Source organism: Coregonus lavaretus, assembly GCF_964263955.1.
Source record: "Coregonus lavaretus genome assembly, chromosome: 23".
Taxonomy (NCBI): Eukaryota; Metazoa; Chordata; class Actinopteri; order Salmoniformes; family Salmonidae; genus Coregonus; species Coregonus lavaretus.
In genome coordinates, this window is record NC_140010.1 from 10,562,292 (window position 1) to 10,576,494 (window position 14,203).

General features: G+C 43.4%; 2 protein-coding genes across 2 annotated transcripts; one reads left to right on the forward strand and one right to left on the reverse strand.

Moving 5' to 3' along the window:
• Nucleotides 1-1,866: 1,866 nt before the first annotated feature.
• Nucleotides 1,867-7,739, forward strand: LOC311150711 (E3 ubiquitin-protein ligase RNF212B-like). Its single transcript, XM_084188228.1, has 14 exons — nt 1,867-1,967; nt 2,303-2,440; nt 2,561-2,613; nt 2,748-2,822; nt 2,960-3,066; nt 3,168-3,228; nt 3,357-3,385; nt 3,487-3,530; nt 3,765-3,789; nt 3,946-4,009; nt 4,146-4,209; nt 4,450-4,480; nt 6,561-6,649; nt 6,790-7,739. The coding sequence occupies exons 2-13, from the start codon at nt 2,335-2,337 to the stop codon at nt 6,643-6,645; spliced, it is 744 nt and encodes a 247-aa protein (XP_084044354.1). The 5' UTR covers nt 1,867-1,967; nt 2,303-2,334; the 3' UTR covers nt 6,646-6,649; nt 6,790-7,739.
• LOC311150710 (homeobox and leucine zipper protein Homez-like) lies at nt 6,873-13,090 on the reverse strand. The gene is made up of 3 exons (XM_084188227.1): nt 12,717-13,090; nt 11,350-11,460; nt 6,873-10,917 (listed from the first exon to the last, which is right to left on the reverse strand). The coding sequence occupies exon 3, from the start codon at nt 10,887-10,889 to the stop codon at nt 8,793-8,795; it is 2,097 nt and encodes a 698-aa protein (XP_084044353.1). The 5' UTR covers nt 10,890-10,917; nt 11,350-11,460; nt 12,717-13,090; the 3' UTR covers nt 6,873-8,792.
• Between the last annotated feature and the right edge of the window lie 1,113 nt (nt 13,091-14,203).

Below are 14,203 nucleotides of genomic sequence, written 5' to 3' on the forward strand. Positions count from 1 at the left end.
TGGTCTACTACATGAAAGTTCAGTTACTATTAAAATACATTTGCATCTTACTGGAAGTGTGAGGCATTTTGCCTCCTGCGCCTTCACTAATCGGTTTTGGGTGTGCTGGAGATTCTGCCTATTATCTCTCCAGTTCTTCCACTAGGTGTTCACTTGCCTGCAGTCTGGCCGCAATGGCTTTCAGTTCAACAGCTTGTGCTTAAACGCGCAAGCAAAACCAATCTCACAGTCTTTAGTCGTAATGCAGTGTGCAGGCATGTAGCTCAGCAGCTGTGAGATCCCCTACATTCATTCTGTCTGATCAGGTCTGCCACCTGGTTTCAGGCTGGCTTCCACTTCAGCAAGTTCCATTTTGGTGTATTTCAGTTACGTTTTGTTCTACCAACATGTCTCATCTCAGCTCATTCCATATGTCAGGCACAGGCTGCTGCTAGGTGATATCATTCACTTTGTCTGCCACTGACAGACAGCAGCACAGTACCAGCAGAGCTACGGTGGTCTCCATACTATAGTAGGCCTATATATAACCTCCCCACTTAACTTTTTGAGTGATGGCACTCCTTTTATACAGTGCATTCAGAAAGTATTCAGACCCCTTCACTTTTCCACATTTTGTTACAGCCTTATTCTAAAATGGATTTAACACACAATACCCCATGACAAAGCGAAAACAGGTGTTTATCATTTTTGCAGCATTGAAGGTCCCCAAGAACACAGTGGTCTCCATCATTCTTAACCCTCCCGTTGTCCTAGGGTCAAAATGACCCGCCACTGTGTTGAACCAACTTTATTTAATTTTTATATTTTTGGGATCATTTGTGAGAAGGAGGCAGTGAGACTTTAAAGAAAGTATCACTGCCTATTTCTCACAAATGATCCAAAAAATATAAAAATTAAATAAAGTTGGTTCAACACAGTGGCGGGTCATTTTGACCCTAGGACAACGGGAGGGTTAAATGGAAGAAGTTTGGAACCACCAAAACTCTTCCTAGAGCTGGCCGCCCGGCCAAACTGAGCAATCGGAGGAGAAGGGCCTTGGTCAGGGAGATGACCAAGAACCCATAGTCACTCTGACAGAGCTCCAGAGTTCCTCTGTGGAGATGGGATAACTCCACCAATCAGGCCTTTGCGGTAGAGTGGCCAGACGAAAGCCACTCCTCAGTAAAAGGCACACGACAGCGTGCTTGGAGTTTGCCAAAAGGCAACTAAAGGACTCTCAAACCATGAGAAAACAAGATTGAATGTATTTATGTTATTTTATTTTTGTATACGTTTGCAAAATTTTCTAAAAACCTGTTTTTGCTTTGTCATTGGGGTATTGTGTGTAGATTGATGAGGGGGAAAAACTATTTAATCAATTTTAGAATAAGGCTGTAATGTGGAAAAAGTGACAGGGTCTGAATACTTTACCAATGCACTGCAGGCCTACACAAATGTGAAAGTAAGAAAGGATCTAGTAAAATATCAACAGGATTAATGATTAGTCACTGTTCTTAGTTTAGTGATGTTTCCTGCTTAGGCTTGGATATTTTGGAAATCCGAGGTGAAATTGAGCAAACAATGTCCAGGGTATTGATAATGTTGTGACAAGTGCACCTGTTGCGCACCTGTTTTTGCTGCCTTGTCATACAATATTGACAATGGAATACACCTTTAATATTTTATAAACCATATAGTTATCATCATAGACATATCTTAGCAGGAGACCAGGACATTTTATTCACTGGAAATTCTCTCCGCACCGTTACCGTATTAGGTGAAGGGAAGAAATTGGGGCAACCAACCATACACCTACTAATTTAGCGCGCTATGGAGGACTCGGCCAATCAACGTCGCGCGCACATTCAACCGTACCAGGTACGCTTCAGTGCAGGACTAGGAGCTAGTAAAAAAAAAGAAATAAGCAGACTTTTCAGCACCTCATCTTCACGTCGATGGTCAACTAAGGCCTACATTTCGAAACTAAGGTAGCCAACAACGTTTTTTGCAACATTGGAATAAATCATATTTCATATTTGAGTGTGTCTGACGTGTTTTTCTATTCCCTGCATCACTTTACAACCTTACGCTAGCTAGCTGGTTTGCTATCTAGCCAAGCTAGCATTACTGGAAAGTCAGACTCACACTATGGCTCAAACCGGTTATTGATCATATCTAGCTAATTTGCTAGCGACACAAAAGTCCACTTGAGACGCACACTTGAGACAATAAACCGGGTTAAAATGCTTGAACATAACTAATTATAATGATGGAATCCAGCCATCCTGAATTCTAACCTTGCTCTCCACGCTTTTGTGCCTAGATTCAAGAGCTAGTCAAGAACAAGGCATTGGGATGGACTGGTTTCACTGTAACAGCTGCTTCCGAAGAGAGGGCCAGAACTTTGCTGTCTCCAGCTGTGGTCACATCTGCTGTGAAGGGTGCATCAACCCTAGTAAAAGTATGACAGTTCTCATTTCCCTGTCTCCCGCCCACACCCATCCTATGGTCCCGGATCTGTGCTTACTATTTCATACTGTTGTGTTGTTGTCTCGAAATGTTGCCCTTTCTTTTCCCTCAGAACAATGCACTGTGTGTGGAGCCAGCTGCAATTACCTGGCCATCTCAGATCAGGTTGGTGTGTTATTAATTATTTCAATTCAATGACTGTCACTGATTCATCAACAGCAACATGTAGCCTACCTGTTAAATCAAGCGTATACTTATAACATTTTCTTCTCCCTACCTCACTCTTCCTGTATTGGCAGATGAAGCCTCAGGAGCAGGTGTTCTTCAAAGACCCTGTGAAGCTCATTCAGTCTCGTCTGGAGCACATAGCACAGGTTCAACTCTGTTTTGCATTTTGTGTTAGGTGTATTTGATATAAAAGGGCAAAAGCAGTGTGAAAGTTTCACGCAAATGTTTATTACGTGCCTACTAGCTCAGCACCTATTTGTACAATTATATCTCTGCCTGTCAGATTACTCTATTCCAGCGAAGGCAGAAGGAAAGGGTCATTGTCTACTTTAAAAACAAATCTATGGAGCTGGAGAGGAGACTGAAGGATGTCACAGATCAGTGTTACAGGTTCAGTAACAACAACTGATAGTATGTTACTATTATTCTTCTTCTGTCTTACTTCAATCTATTACAGTGACATTTCTTTCTCTCACATAACCTTTATGCAGGCAAGTTTTAGAGCTGAAAAGAGAGAATGCTGAGTTGAAGAAACCTCTCTCTCAGAGGAGGGTAAGATTTTCAGTGTGTCTAGCACCGAATGTCTTTGAGCATTGGCAAAAACTGTCTTTTGAATTTGATTAATCAAGTACGCTATTGCTGTCACAATAGTCATTTTAGACTTTCCTCTCTTTTCACAGGCATCACCTGGACACTTTCAAACAAATGGGTATAAGTCTCTACTATTTATCACATCTGAGAAAAATATTTTCAAATGCTGTCCTTATCTCATAAGCTGAAAGTGTTTACTGACAACTGATGTTTCCGTAGCAGTGCCCAAAGGATGTCTCTCCCAGTGGCTGTTACCTCCCCAGGTAAAGATGAACGCTGATGGTTTGTGGTCAGAGGCATTTCAGAGATCTTAACATTTACATTAACATTTTCGTCATTTAGCAGACGCTCTTATCCAGAGCGACTTACAAATTGGTGCATTTTTTATTTATTAACATGACAATACCATTTAAATGTATCCGCAATAGGAGAAATTCCATTCCATTTTAAACCTCAGATGAGCAATGGTGTGTAACTTTCCTTATCTGTCCTTACAGTCACCCCTCGCTCACGTCCTGTTAGGTAGGAGATTTATGAATGTGGTTGCACAGACAGGCATGTATGCGTACACACATCATACTGACTGTCTTTCACAACAGTCTTTCAAACACAATGTCCTATATTGTCTAAATGTATTCAATTCAGAGATATTTTCACCTGTCAATAATTGTGTTTCAGCCACCAAGGCTTTGCTGAAACCCAGGAGAGGTTCAGAGATAGAAACCCTAGGCTCACCCTCGCAGTGAGTTTGCGTTCCTTCTTTGCTATAGCATGTTTCATATCCCTTCTCTGTCTTAACTGTAGCAGACTGAGTAACTCTTTCCTCCAGTAAGTGTATTTTCTTATGGTCTCTGTTTCTCTCCTGCTCCCACTCTCAGACTCCGCCTGGTTCTGCCACATCAATCTCCAGCCTGAGCTCTCTGCACGAGCGTGGTGGCTTCAGTGAGTGGCACACAACAGATTCACTTGATCTAATGAAAAAAATGATTGGCGTATTTTCATGCCAAACATTTTTGAAAGACGTCACAAATATATCAACAATCCACAAACAGATGGTAAAAGATTGGCATAGAATTGTCTTAGCATACAATGGTAGTTCATTCAAGCAACACAACTATTTTTCTGTAAATCACTTTGAACATCAAACTGAAATGTTTTTTGTTTTTTTCTCTCCTGTCATAGGGACTCCCACCATTATTAGCACTCCCACCCGGTAAGAATTGATGAATATCAGTTGATTTCCATGGTGCATCATTGAAAGTAGTAGTAAGGGTAGATTTACATTAGTAAAATGTGTATTAAGATCTCTCTTCAACATCAGATTTCCTGCTTCATGCATGTGTGTGCACCTATTAGCATACCGTAAATACCATAGTATATAGACAAACAATAAGGAACGCACATCAAACTATACAGGAGCTTCTCATCTAAACCAGTATGTTGCACTCTTGGTTAATGCAATGAATCACAAATGTGTTAATATTTTAAGCCTTTAATTTTCAATGTGGTTAACAGAGGAAAAATGCTGTCTACTGGTATTAAGGTAATTCTTGCAGGGACATGTAGAGTGGGAGATTCCCATTTGGACAGACAGTCCTCTCCTCGATCCTCCGTCCTCGCTCCTCCATGACCCGGAAACTGATAATTGGTTGAGTGTCAATTACACTGAACAAAAATATAAAATCAACATGTAAAAAGTGTTGGTCCCATGTTTCCTGAGCTGCAAAAAGCTTATTTCTCTCAAATGTTGTGCACAAATTTGTTTACATCCCTGTTAATGAGCATTTCTACTTTGCCAAGATAATCCATCCACCGGACAGGTGTGGCATATCAAGAAGCTGATTAAACAGCATGATCATTACACAGTGCCGGGAACAAAAAAAGGCCATTCTAAAATATGCAGTTTTGTCACACAATGCCACAGATGTCTGAAGTTGATGGAGCGTGCCATTGCCATGCTGACTGCAGGAATGTCCACCAGAGCTGGTGCCAGAGAATTGAATGGTAATTTCTCTACCATAAGCCGCCTCCGTTGTCGTTTTAGAGAATTTGGCAGTACGTCCAACCAGCATCACAACCGCAGACCACGTGTAACTACGCCAGCCCAGGACCTCCATATCCGGCTTCTTCACCTGCGTGATCGTCTGAGACCAGCCACCCGGGCAGCTGATGAAACTGTGGGTTTGCGCAACAGAAGAGCTTCTGCACAAACTGTCAGAAACGTCTCGGGAAGCTCATCTGCGTGCTCGTCGTCCTCACCAGGGTCTCGACCTGACTGCAGTTCGGCGTCGAAACCGACTTCAGTGGGCAAATGCTCACCTTCGATGGACACTGGCACGCTGGAGAAATGTGCTCTTTGCGGATTAATCCCAGTTTCAACTGTACCGTGACAAGATCCTGAGGCCCATTGTCGTGCCATTCATCTGCCGCCATCACCTCATGTTTCAGCATGATAATGCACTGCCCCATGTTGCAAGGATATGTACACAATTCCTGGGTGCTGAAAATGTCCCAGTTCTTCCATGGCCTGCATACTCACTAGACATGTCACCCATTGAGCATGTTTGGGATGCTCTGGATCGACGCATACGACAGCGTGTTCCAGTTTCAGCAACTTCGCACGGCTATTGAAGAGTGGGAGAAAATTCAAAAGGGCCCAATCAACAGCCTTATCAACTCTATGCACAGGAGATGTCGCGCTGTATGAGGCAAATGGTGGTCACACTAGATACTGACTGGTTTTCTGATCCGCGCCCCTACTTAAAAAAAAAGTGATCTGTGACCAACAGATGCTTATCAGTATTCCCAGTCATGTGAAAACCATAGATTAGGGCCTGATTTATTTAAATTGACTGATTTCCTTATATGAACTGTAACTCAGTAAAATATTTGAAATTGTTGCATGTTGCATTTATATTTTTGTTCAGTATAATTAGTAAGCGAATGGAGGAGTGTCCTCGCCTCCTCAGATCTAGGAAGCACGAATACCCTACCTGAATCCTTGGCGGAAGAGTTGAGATTCACCACACCCCCTTTGAATCAGCTGACGTTTACTCGGAAAAAAAGCATTTGAAAACGATATGCTACTTATCCTTTTATCTATAAATATGCCTAGCTAAATTTATTGTTTACTAGAGGACAGAGGAGTTGAGCCAACCAAACAGAGATCTGAATCTAGATCTGTCTCTTTACACTACAAAAGTATCGTTCCTGGGACTAATATGTGTCGTCAAAGTAGTTTAGTGTAAAGAGGCCCAAAGCTAAATGAGCAGACCTCTCTCTCCAAATCTCAGGTCTGAGAATCTGACTCCTAACATTTTCCAGTTCTTGACTGGGTCATCACTGCACTCGCCAAGGACTTTCAGAAATGGCCAGTAAACCGGTAGGTTACTTTTTCATGCTATGTCTCACACTGACTTAATTCCAGTGACAAAATTGAGATCCAGTTGAATGTAGGTTTTTAATTAAGTAGCTCCTAAAGTGACTGGAGATTAAATGGCAAAGACCCCATTTTTTCTGCAGAATCTGAGATGAACAGCTGACCCAGATCTCAGAAAGTGTGGGGAAGCAGTTAACACAAACAAGAAAACAATGGGATACACACGCAACGTTTTTGTTTTGTTTTTACTAGTTTCCAGTGATGCAGTTGTGCAAATGTTAAATTGAACATATAATACAACATTAAAGACATGCTCCGGTACATTGGCAACTAAAGTATTTTTTTAAAACAAATGTAAACCTCCCACTTTGGGCTGATGTGTCAAAAGTGTAGTTCACACATGCATAATCTATGAGCAGAATTACGGTCTTTAACTCAATTAGCCACGAAATCCCTAGTTTGAAAGATGCTTTTCTTGAAGCTGTGCAGTGCCATTTTCCCTACATTTCACCCCACATGGGCCAGCCCCTTAGCAATTTGAGTTCTAGCCCTTGCATTGAGTGGAAGCTAGCAAGAGGCCTGCCCAGCATTATCCAATGAGGTTGCAAGGCGGGCCCAACGACTCAGTGGACAAAGCAGAGAGCGCAATGAGGTGGTGCACATATCTGCACATATGTGATGTAGTACGCAATTTTCAGGGACCACTTTTGGCTTGTGAGTGCTACTTTCGCAACTCCTAGATAAAAAGTATACAAAAGTACCGGAGAATCTCTTTAATTTATGAAATGAGTGCCATGTGTCCAGTTAAGTAGAAAATTGAAAAACTGTTTACAACTGCAATTAAAGGGATCTGCAACTGAGAATAGTGTTAAGACAAACATTTCTCCTTCAGGCCTCTACAGTATTCTTGTACTTCCTTTGTAATGTTATCATAGCTAATAGAAAAAAAATTACACTGTAGAAAATGTTGCTTAAATACTTTTACTGGTATACCTGGATTAATTTAATACGTGTTGTTTTCCTCTCGGAAGGCATAGAAAATGGCCTGCACGAAACACTACTTATTGCTTTGGATTAAAGTGGACTAAGAATCTATTACTTCTATGCCTCAGTCCCTTCTCTGCTGAACTGAATTTGGTTTGATTACACAATTCCAGTGACTTCTGTCACCCTAACCATCCCCTCACACAAATGCTTGCTATAGGAAGAATACGGTCCCCACCAATCTGGGGCATGGCCTAGGTGAAATAAACGGAAAACTCAAAGATAAAATAAGCCTACATTGCAGCCCTTCACAGCTAAACAGAATAAATTGAGAGATGTGAGCATTATACAGGACCAAAGAGAGTACTTCAGTTTATCCAAAATATGGTTTGAACTTGGTCTTCGTGGCCATTGAACTTCACTTTAAAACATTGCAGGTCAGTTCAAACTGCATAACATAATTTTAATAGGAATTCAATTTTTCTGAAAAGGAATGCATTTAATGAACATTATCACAGCTAAAATGTCAGTGCTCAAAAATGCAAGTGCAACATGTCTATTCAGAAGGATTACAAGTGAATGGCCAGTTTGCTTCTCGTGAAAAGGAATTGGAGGTTGTAAAGGAAAGAGTACTACTTTAAGTGATTAATCAGTGTCTTTACCCTAAGATTCATAAATGTTTTCCCAGTGCAGTTTCACTTCTGAAAAATACAGAACTACACTACAGTACCTAAGGAGCTCCAACCAATACATACTTTTTATCCAGTTAATAATATATGTTGCTACAATACTGGACTACAAATTATATAACACAAACAAAACAAGGAAACAGGGGGGGGGGGGGGGGGGGGGGGTTGAACCAGTGTAATAGGTACTGCCCTGTCTACAGTAGGCAGCACCATCAGGATTTAAAGTCCAAACATATTTTTTTTTAAAGACAGAATGCAGCAATAATTCAGCACAGTCGCAAAATCTGTGCTGATACTAGGAAGACTAAGCATTTAAGAGTCACACCTGCTCACATTAAAGCAAAGTAATTCAATATGAAAAGTTTGTCAAATTGATGAGAAATTCTGGGTAAGACATGATCAGCCTTGTCCTCTGTAAAAGAGAAAGACATACTGCTAATTTACAACCCTTACCAGCCCACAAGTTCCTCATCTCAATCAGTAACATTGGGCTCTGGGTCAATTACCTTGCTCTCCTGAGATGCAAACCAGTCCCGCACCTTCTGGTAGCTCATTCGTGACTTTTTGCAAAGGGCATCAAGGTCTTTCTCATGAAGAACCCCTGTCAAGCGATGGTAAACCTCCAGCGGATTGATGTCCGGGGAATCTGCAGTGGACGTTGGTGCTGTTGCGCCATTCACTTGAGACTTTCGTTTGCGGCTACCCGTAACCCGAGTGGTCCCACTGGAACCGTTTCCACCACTGCCATTTTGCTGTGTGGCTAGTTCAGCCAGGAATTGCTCACGGAATTGCTCACGGACCCCCTGCACCCAGCGTAGCTGACCATTTTTAACAGCATAGCGCGTATCCCCAAACCACTGGCTGACGTCTGCACGTGGCAAGCCTGTGAGCTCTACCAGCTGGGTGTAGTCCTCACTCTTAGGCCACTGGCACCGCAAGAAGTGCTCCTTTAGTATGTCCAGTTGTTCCTTGGTCTTCCGTGGTCGGCCAGCGGGTGTAAGAAGAGGAGACGAGGATGAGGGAGGACTGGAGAGAGACAGGGCTGTCAGTGAGGCTTTGGCTGAGCGAGCAGACCTCTGCACCGTGCTGGTGCTAGTAGAACTACGCTTATTAGCAGTCGAAGGTGGAGGGGTGGTAGAATGCGAGGGGGAGGAGGAAGCAGAGATGGTAACGGCTGATGGTGGTTGTTTAATCTCTGGGTCCTTACTGCCCCTAATCAAGTGTAGGGGCTTTTCTTCATGTTTCACCACCGCCTCGTTCTCTTCCTTAACAGTCTCAGTGTGAACAGAGGCTTCCTCCGCAACCTCGTCCTCCTCCGCCTCCACTCCCACTGCTCCCTCCCCAAAGGCCTCCAGGCTGTTTGACAGGAAGTTCTGGAAGAAGTGTGAATCTTTCACCCCGTTGCTGCGAGCTCCCTTCCCTTGAGCCCCTCCCTGCACTTCAACACCATTTTCTTGATCCCGAGGCCTGTGAGCTACGAGTGGAAGAGGTCGAAGTTGCTGAGACTCGTTCTTTGAGTCTCCTGTGGTCAACTGAGGATAGACCATGGATGTTCCAAGCAGTCCACGCCCATTTCTAAGCTGGTACCGGCTGTCGCTGAACCACTTGCGGATGTCATTGCGGCTCAGGCCGGTTTCCTCCTGCAGGCGTCGGAGCTCCGTCTCTGCGGGCCAGTTTTCCCGCAGGAAGCTGCTGCGAAGGACTGCAAGTTGGGCTTTGGTCTTTTTGTAGCGTCCGCGTTGCTGTGGAGAGCCAAGTGAGGTCTCAGAGAGGCTCAAGGAAGCATCAGTTGCGGTAGTTGCTGGCATGTCCACAGGAGGGCGGTAGTAGTATGAATCCTGAGGGGGTGGGAGAGAGGAACTGAAATGTTGGACGGTGGCGGCTGGTTTGCAGGGTTCTGGGCTCTCACGTCTGGCTCGTTTTCTTGGGTGAAGCAGGGAGGAGTGAAGACCATTATTCATTGGATCATCATCCTCTGCCTCCACAGATATTGCCCCACACCCATTCCTCGTATTCCTCATTTTTATCTCCTTCTCATTTGCATTGTCGTTAGTCCGCTCAGGTCCGGCCAGCTTGCGACGCGTCTCCTCAATCTCCTCTGAGGCCCAGCTGATGCCGTATTTGATTCTCTGCACCATGAACCAGACCTTGACTTTGTCCAGAGGCAGGGCACAGAGCCGTGCCAAGGCATTCACCTCACGAGATGTTGGGTATGGGAACACATTGAATGCCTGGACCAGCTCTGAGATGGTGTCAAGCTCACGTGTCTGATCTGACTGTGTCCATACTAGCTTCAGTCCCTCAGAGACCAAAGGCAGGCACACCACAGAGTTATGGTTGGTGCTGAAACTAACACCCCCATCTCTGCCCTCGCTTACATCACTGTCTGTTGCACTGGGGTCAGAGGATAGCTTGCTCTTTCCATTGGTGATCTGGTGGTGTGAAGTCTTGGAGGAATGCGGGGAGGCATGCTTTCCTTCGCGCTCTGTCCTTGTGACATCACACAGGGATGACTCCTTCATGTTTACCTCCAGTCCTATTCTTGTGTTACAGTCAACGTGTGTTGCCATCAGTGATGTCACCGCCCGTCACTCCAGTCTGGTAGAGATAAGATTTAAGATATCAAATACAGTGTGTGCTTAAATGTACTATACCAGTATAAAATAAATTTAAGAAATCGCACTGGAGGTTGCCAATGTCTAGTCACTATAATGGTGTCATGTGCTTTAGGGCAAAATGTGTCAAAGGAGTGGTATATGAGTCACACAGTCAGTGGATGAAAGTATCTAGACGAGGACTTTCTATTCCCAAAGTCAAAGATCTGACAGCTGTTTCCCCTCCCCCTTCTAAGTCACACTCCCTTCTCAAAGTCTCACCATGAAACTGGTCGTATACCCTCTGTCCAGATTGTGTGCCCCTCCCCCTTGGAACCAAAGTGTGGTGATTGACTTTTGTTTTGTGAGGGTGTGGTGTCAGGGGGTCTCAGGGAAAGGGGGGCTGTGAGAAATCCGCCACAGGCGCTTCTCTTACCAGTTTCCAGCACTGGCTTTGTTCCGTCGTCCTTGTTTCACTTCAAGTCGTCTGTCCTCAGAATCAAGTTTGACCCCTGCTGACAGAGGCAGTGAGGCACAGCAGAATCACCTATGGAAAGAGATTGAGCAATTGACATATTCAATGTGTAGGCGATTCATACGTGATAAAATATATACATAAATAAAACATGGTCATATTTATATAGGAAAGTGTTTTATAATAACCTGCATTATTATTATTTTTAAACTGCTATGGCAGAGACATTTATATAAAGTCAAAGGCCAACTTGAGACCGGCTTTTTGAAGGAATTTATGTGCAACCTCTGTCCTTATCTGACCAAAATCATAACAAGTTCATTGTCAATTCACAGAGCAAATTATGACATGCAACAGGTGTATATTTAAAGTAATATCCCCCTGACAAATACACAAAAATGGGATTTAATCCAAGTGCCCATATTCAAGTGGTCTTTTTACCCTGGTCCTGGTGGGCCGCAGTGTGCATGTCCCAGACTGGTACTGTAACACCCGATTAAACTTACTTCGATGACCAATACCGAACCTTCGTTAGCTGAATTAGGTGTGTATGATGACAAATGAATAAGTGTGCAGGGCCAAATCATGCACACGCTGCGGCCTTCCAGCTAGGAGTTCACATGATGATTACCACAGCACAGGGTTTCTCAAACTCAGTCCTGGGGCCTCCCAAGGTTGCACGTTTTAGTTTTTGCCCTAACACTACACAGCTGATTTAAATAATCAAAGCTTGATGAGGTGATCATTTGAATCAGCTGTGTAGTGTTAAGGCAAAAAACAAATCAGTACACCCCTGGGAGGCCCCAGGTCCGCGTTTGGGAAACCCTGTGATAGCGTACTAAACCGAAACTAACACGAAAAGAAACTGGCAGTCGAGTATGATAAATTAGATCCAATTTACGAGCCTGACGGTCAGGGGCTGGGATATCTAGTCTCAGAACTCAAGTGATTAGCTAACTAAATGTATCCTGCTGCGTTCTGTTGGCACTCTTTGGTTCTCGGAAGTAATTTGTTCATTTCCAAAAAAAATATTGGGCCAACCAGGGAGCGAACAAACTAGTAGCCCGTCAAAACATTTTATATTGCCGACGACAGAAAGATATCCGGCGCTTTGCTAACAATAACCAGGCCTCATATATTGACATTGTTACAAATGTAACATCAAGACAGCATACAATATTTAACAACTCATAGGTTGGAGCAGTGCCATGACAATAGGCCTACCCTTCCGATGTCTTGATCCTTTGTGGCGTACTAGCGAAAATGGTCAGACTGCACAAGCGCACTCACACGGACACGCTTCAGTAATAACAAATATAAAAACTTACCGGAATCATGTATTTCACCCCTTCTTCTCTGGGGTTGGATAAAGTGAAAACAAAATATCCCAATCTTCTCTTTTGTTAATGGCTGAAGTTGGAGAGAACAACACGGGGGAACAATACCGTTTGTCTGACCCTGTCGCTTTATTTATCCGTCGATCCTCAAACGGGTTCTCGTTTCGGATAACATTTGAAACAATTCTAGAACTTTGTTGATGTCTCAAGTTGAGACCCAAACTGATACTTGATATGATAAGCCTTTATAATTGAATAATCGATTTGTTCATTGTTTGAAATTGTTTCCTTACTGTACCTACCCCCCTCGGTCCGTTGTTGCTTTTGTTCTGTAAATCCGAAAGTGTGTCGTGTCCGGCCAAATCGAGGCTAGGAGGACCAGGAACTCACAGCACCCCCCCATCTCATGAGTGACGGTAGAGAGGGTGTGTCATTCAATGCAAAGCAAGACATGGATTGGAGGAAGGAGGTGCCAGTAATAGGGACTTTGTTGGCAAAATAACTCCTCCAAGCCACACTTATAAGAACCACAATCGCCATGTTTGTAAGGTTGTTAATTTATTATATATTTTTTAAAGAGGACGTTCAGACTCCAGTGAGCGCATTAGGCCAAAGAGGGTCTATTATATTAACAAGATAGTCAAGTGACCGCTCTAACAATGGAAGTACATGTCCTCGAAAGCAGGCGGGAGGAGGCGAGATCAGGTGGGACCATTCTAGCCAATGAGAGGGCAGATATGCGTGTGAACAACAGGCCATAGAGATCGTTGACTCATCTTTATATCTGTGCCATTATAGCCTGTGACCGCATGGGCAGTGCAATTGAGGATTAGTCAATTGTCTTCATTTGCTGATTGCTCCCAACTCATAGTAATCCCCACCTAGTTTACTACATTAAAATTGTGTACGCCCTCGACGGCAATGTCCATGCTAAAGCGGGGCTGCGTTCAGTAAGTTTTTACGCTCTGGAACATTCAATTGAACGGAAACGGTGCTGTACTGAACCAGTTGAAAAACGGGGAGGGGTTGGGTTGGGTTGTGAAATGCTGTCAGAATGGCCACTTCCCTTTAAATATGTTACTTCAAGCCACACCTCACCACACCCACCAAACATACCTCAAAGCCTGTTCAAGAACGTATTGGGGAATCACGTCGTTCAGTACAAACCGTTCCGCAACGTAAACATCTGGCTATATCCATGATGACTCCCCTATCTCCATGACAACAGGCACAACTCTGATATATATTTGTTTTTTTCTAAGTTGTCATGTGCGTCCACTTACATCAGTACATTAATAACAACCTAACCATTTCCAAACTTCTATTTGATCAAATAAGCCTGACATAGTAAATTAGCAATTCCATTTTTGGTTGACCAAATTCAACACTCATTGATATCCATACAAAAATTCCTCACCTCATCAAATCAAATTTTATTTGTCACATGCGCCGAATACAACAGATGTAGACCTTACAGT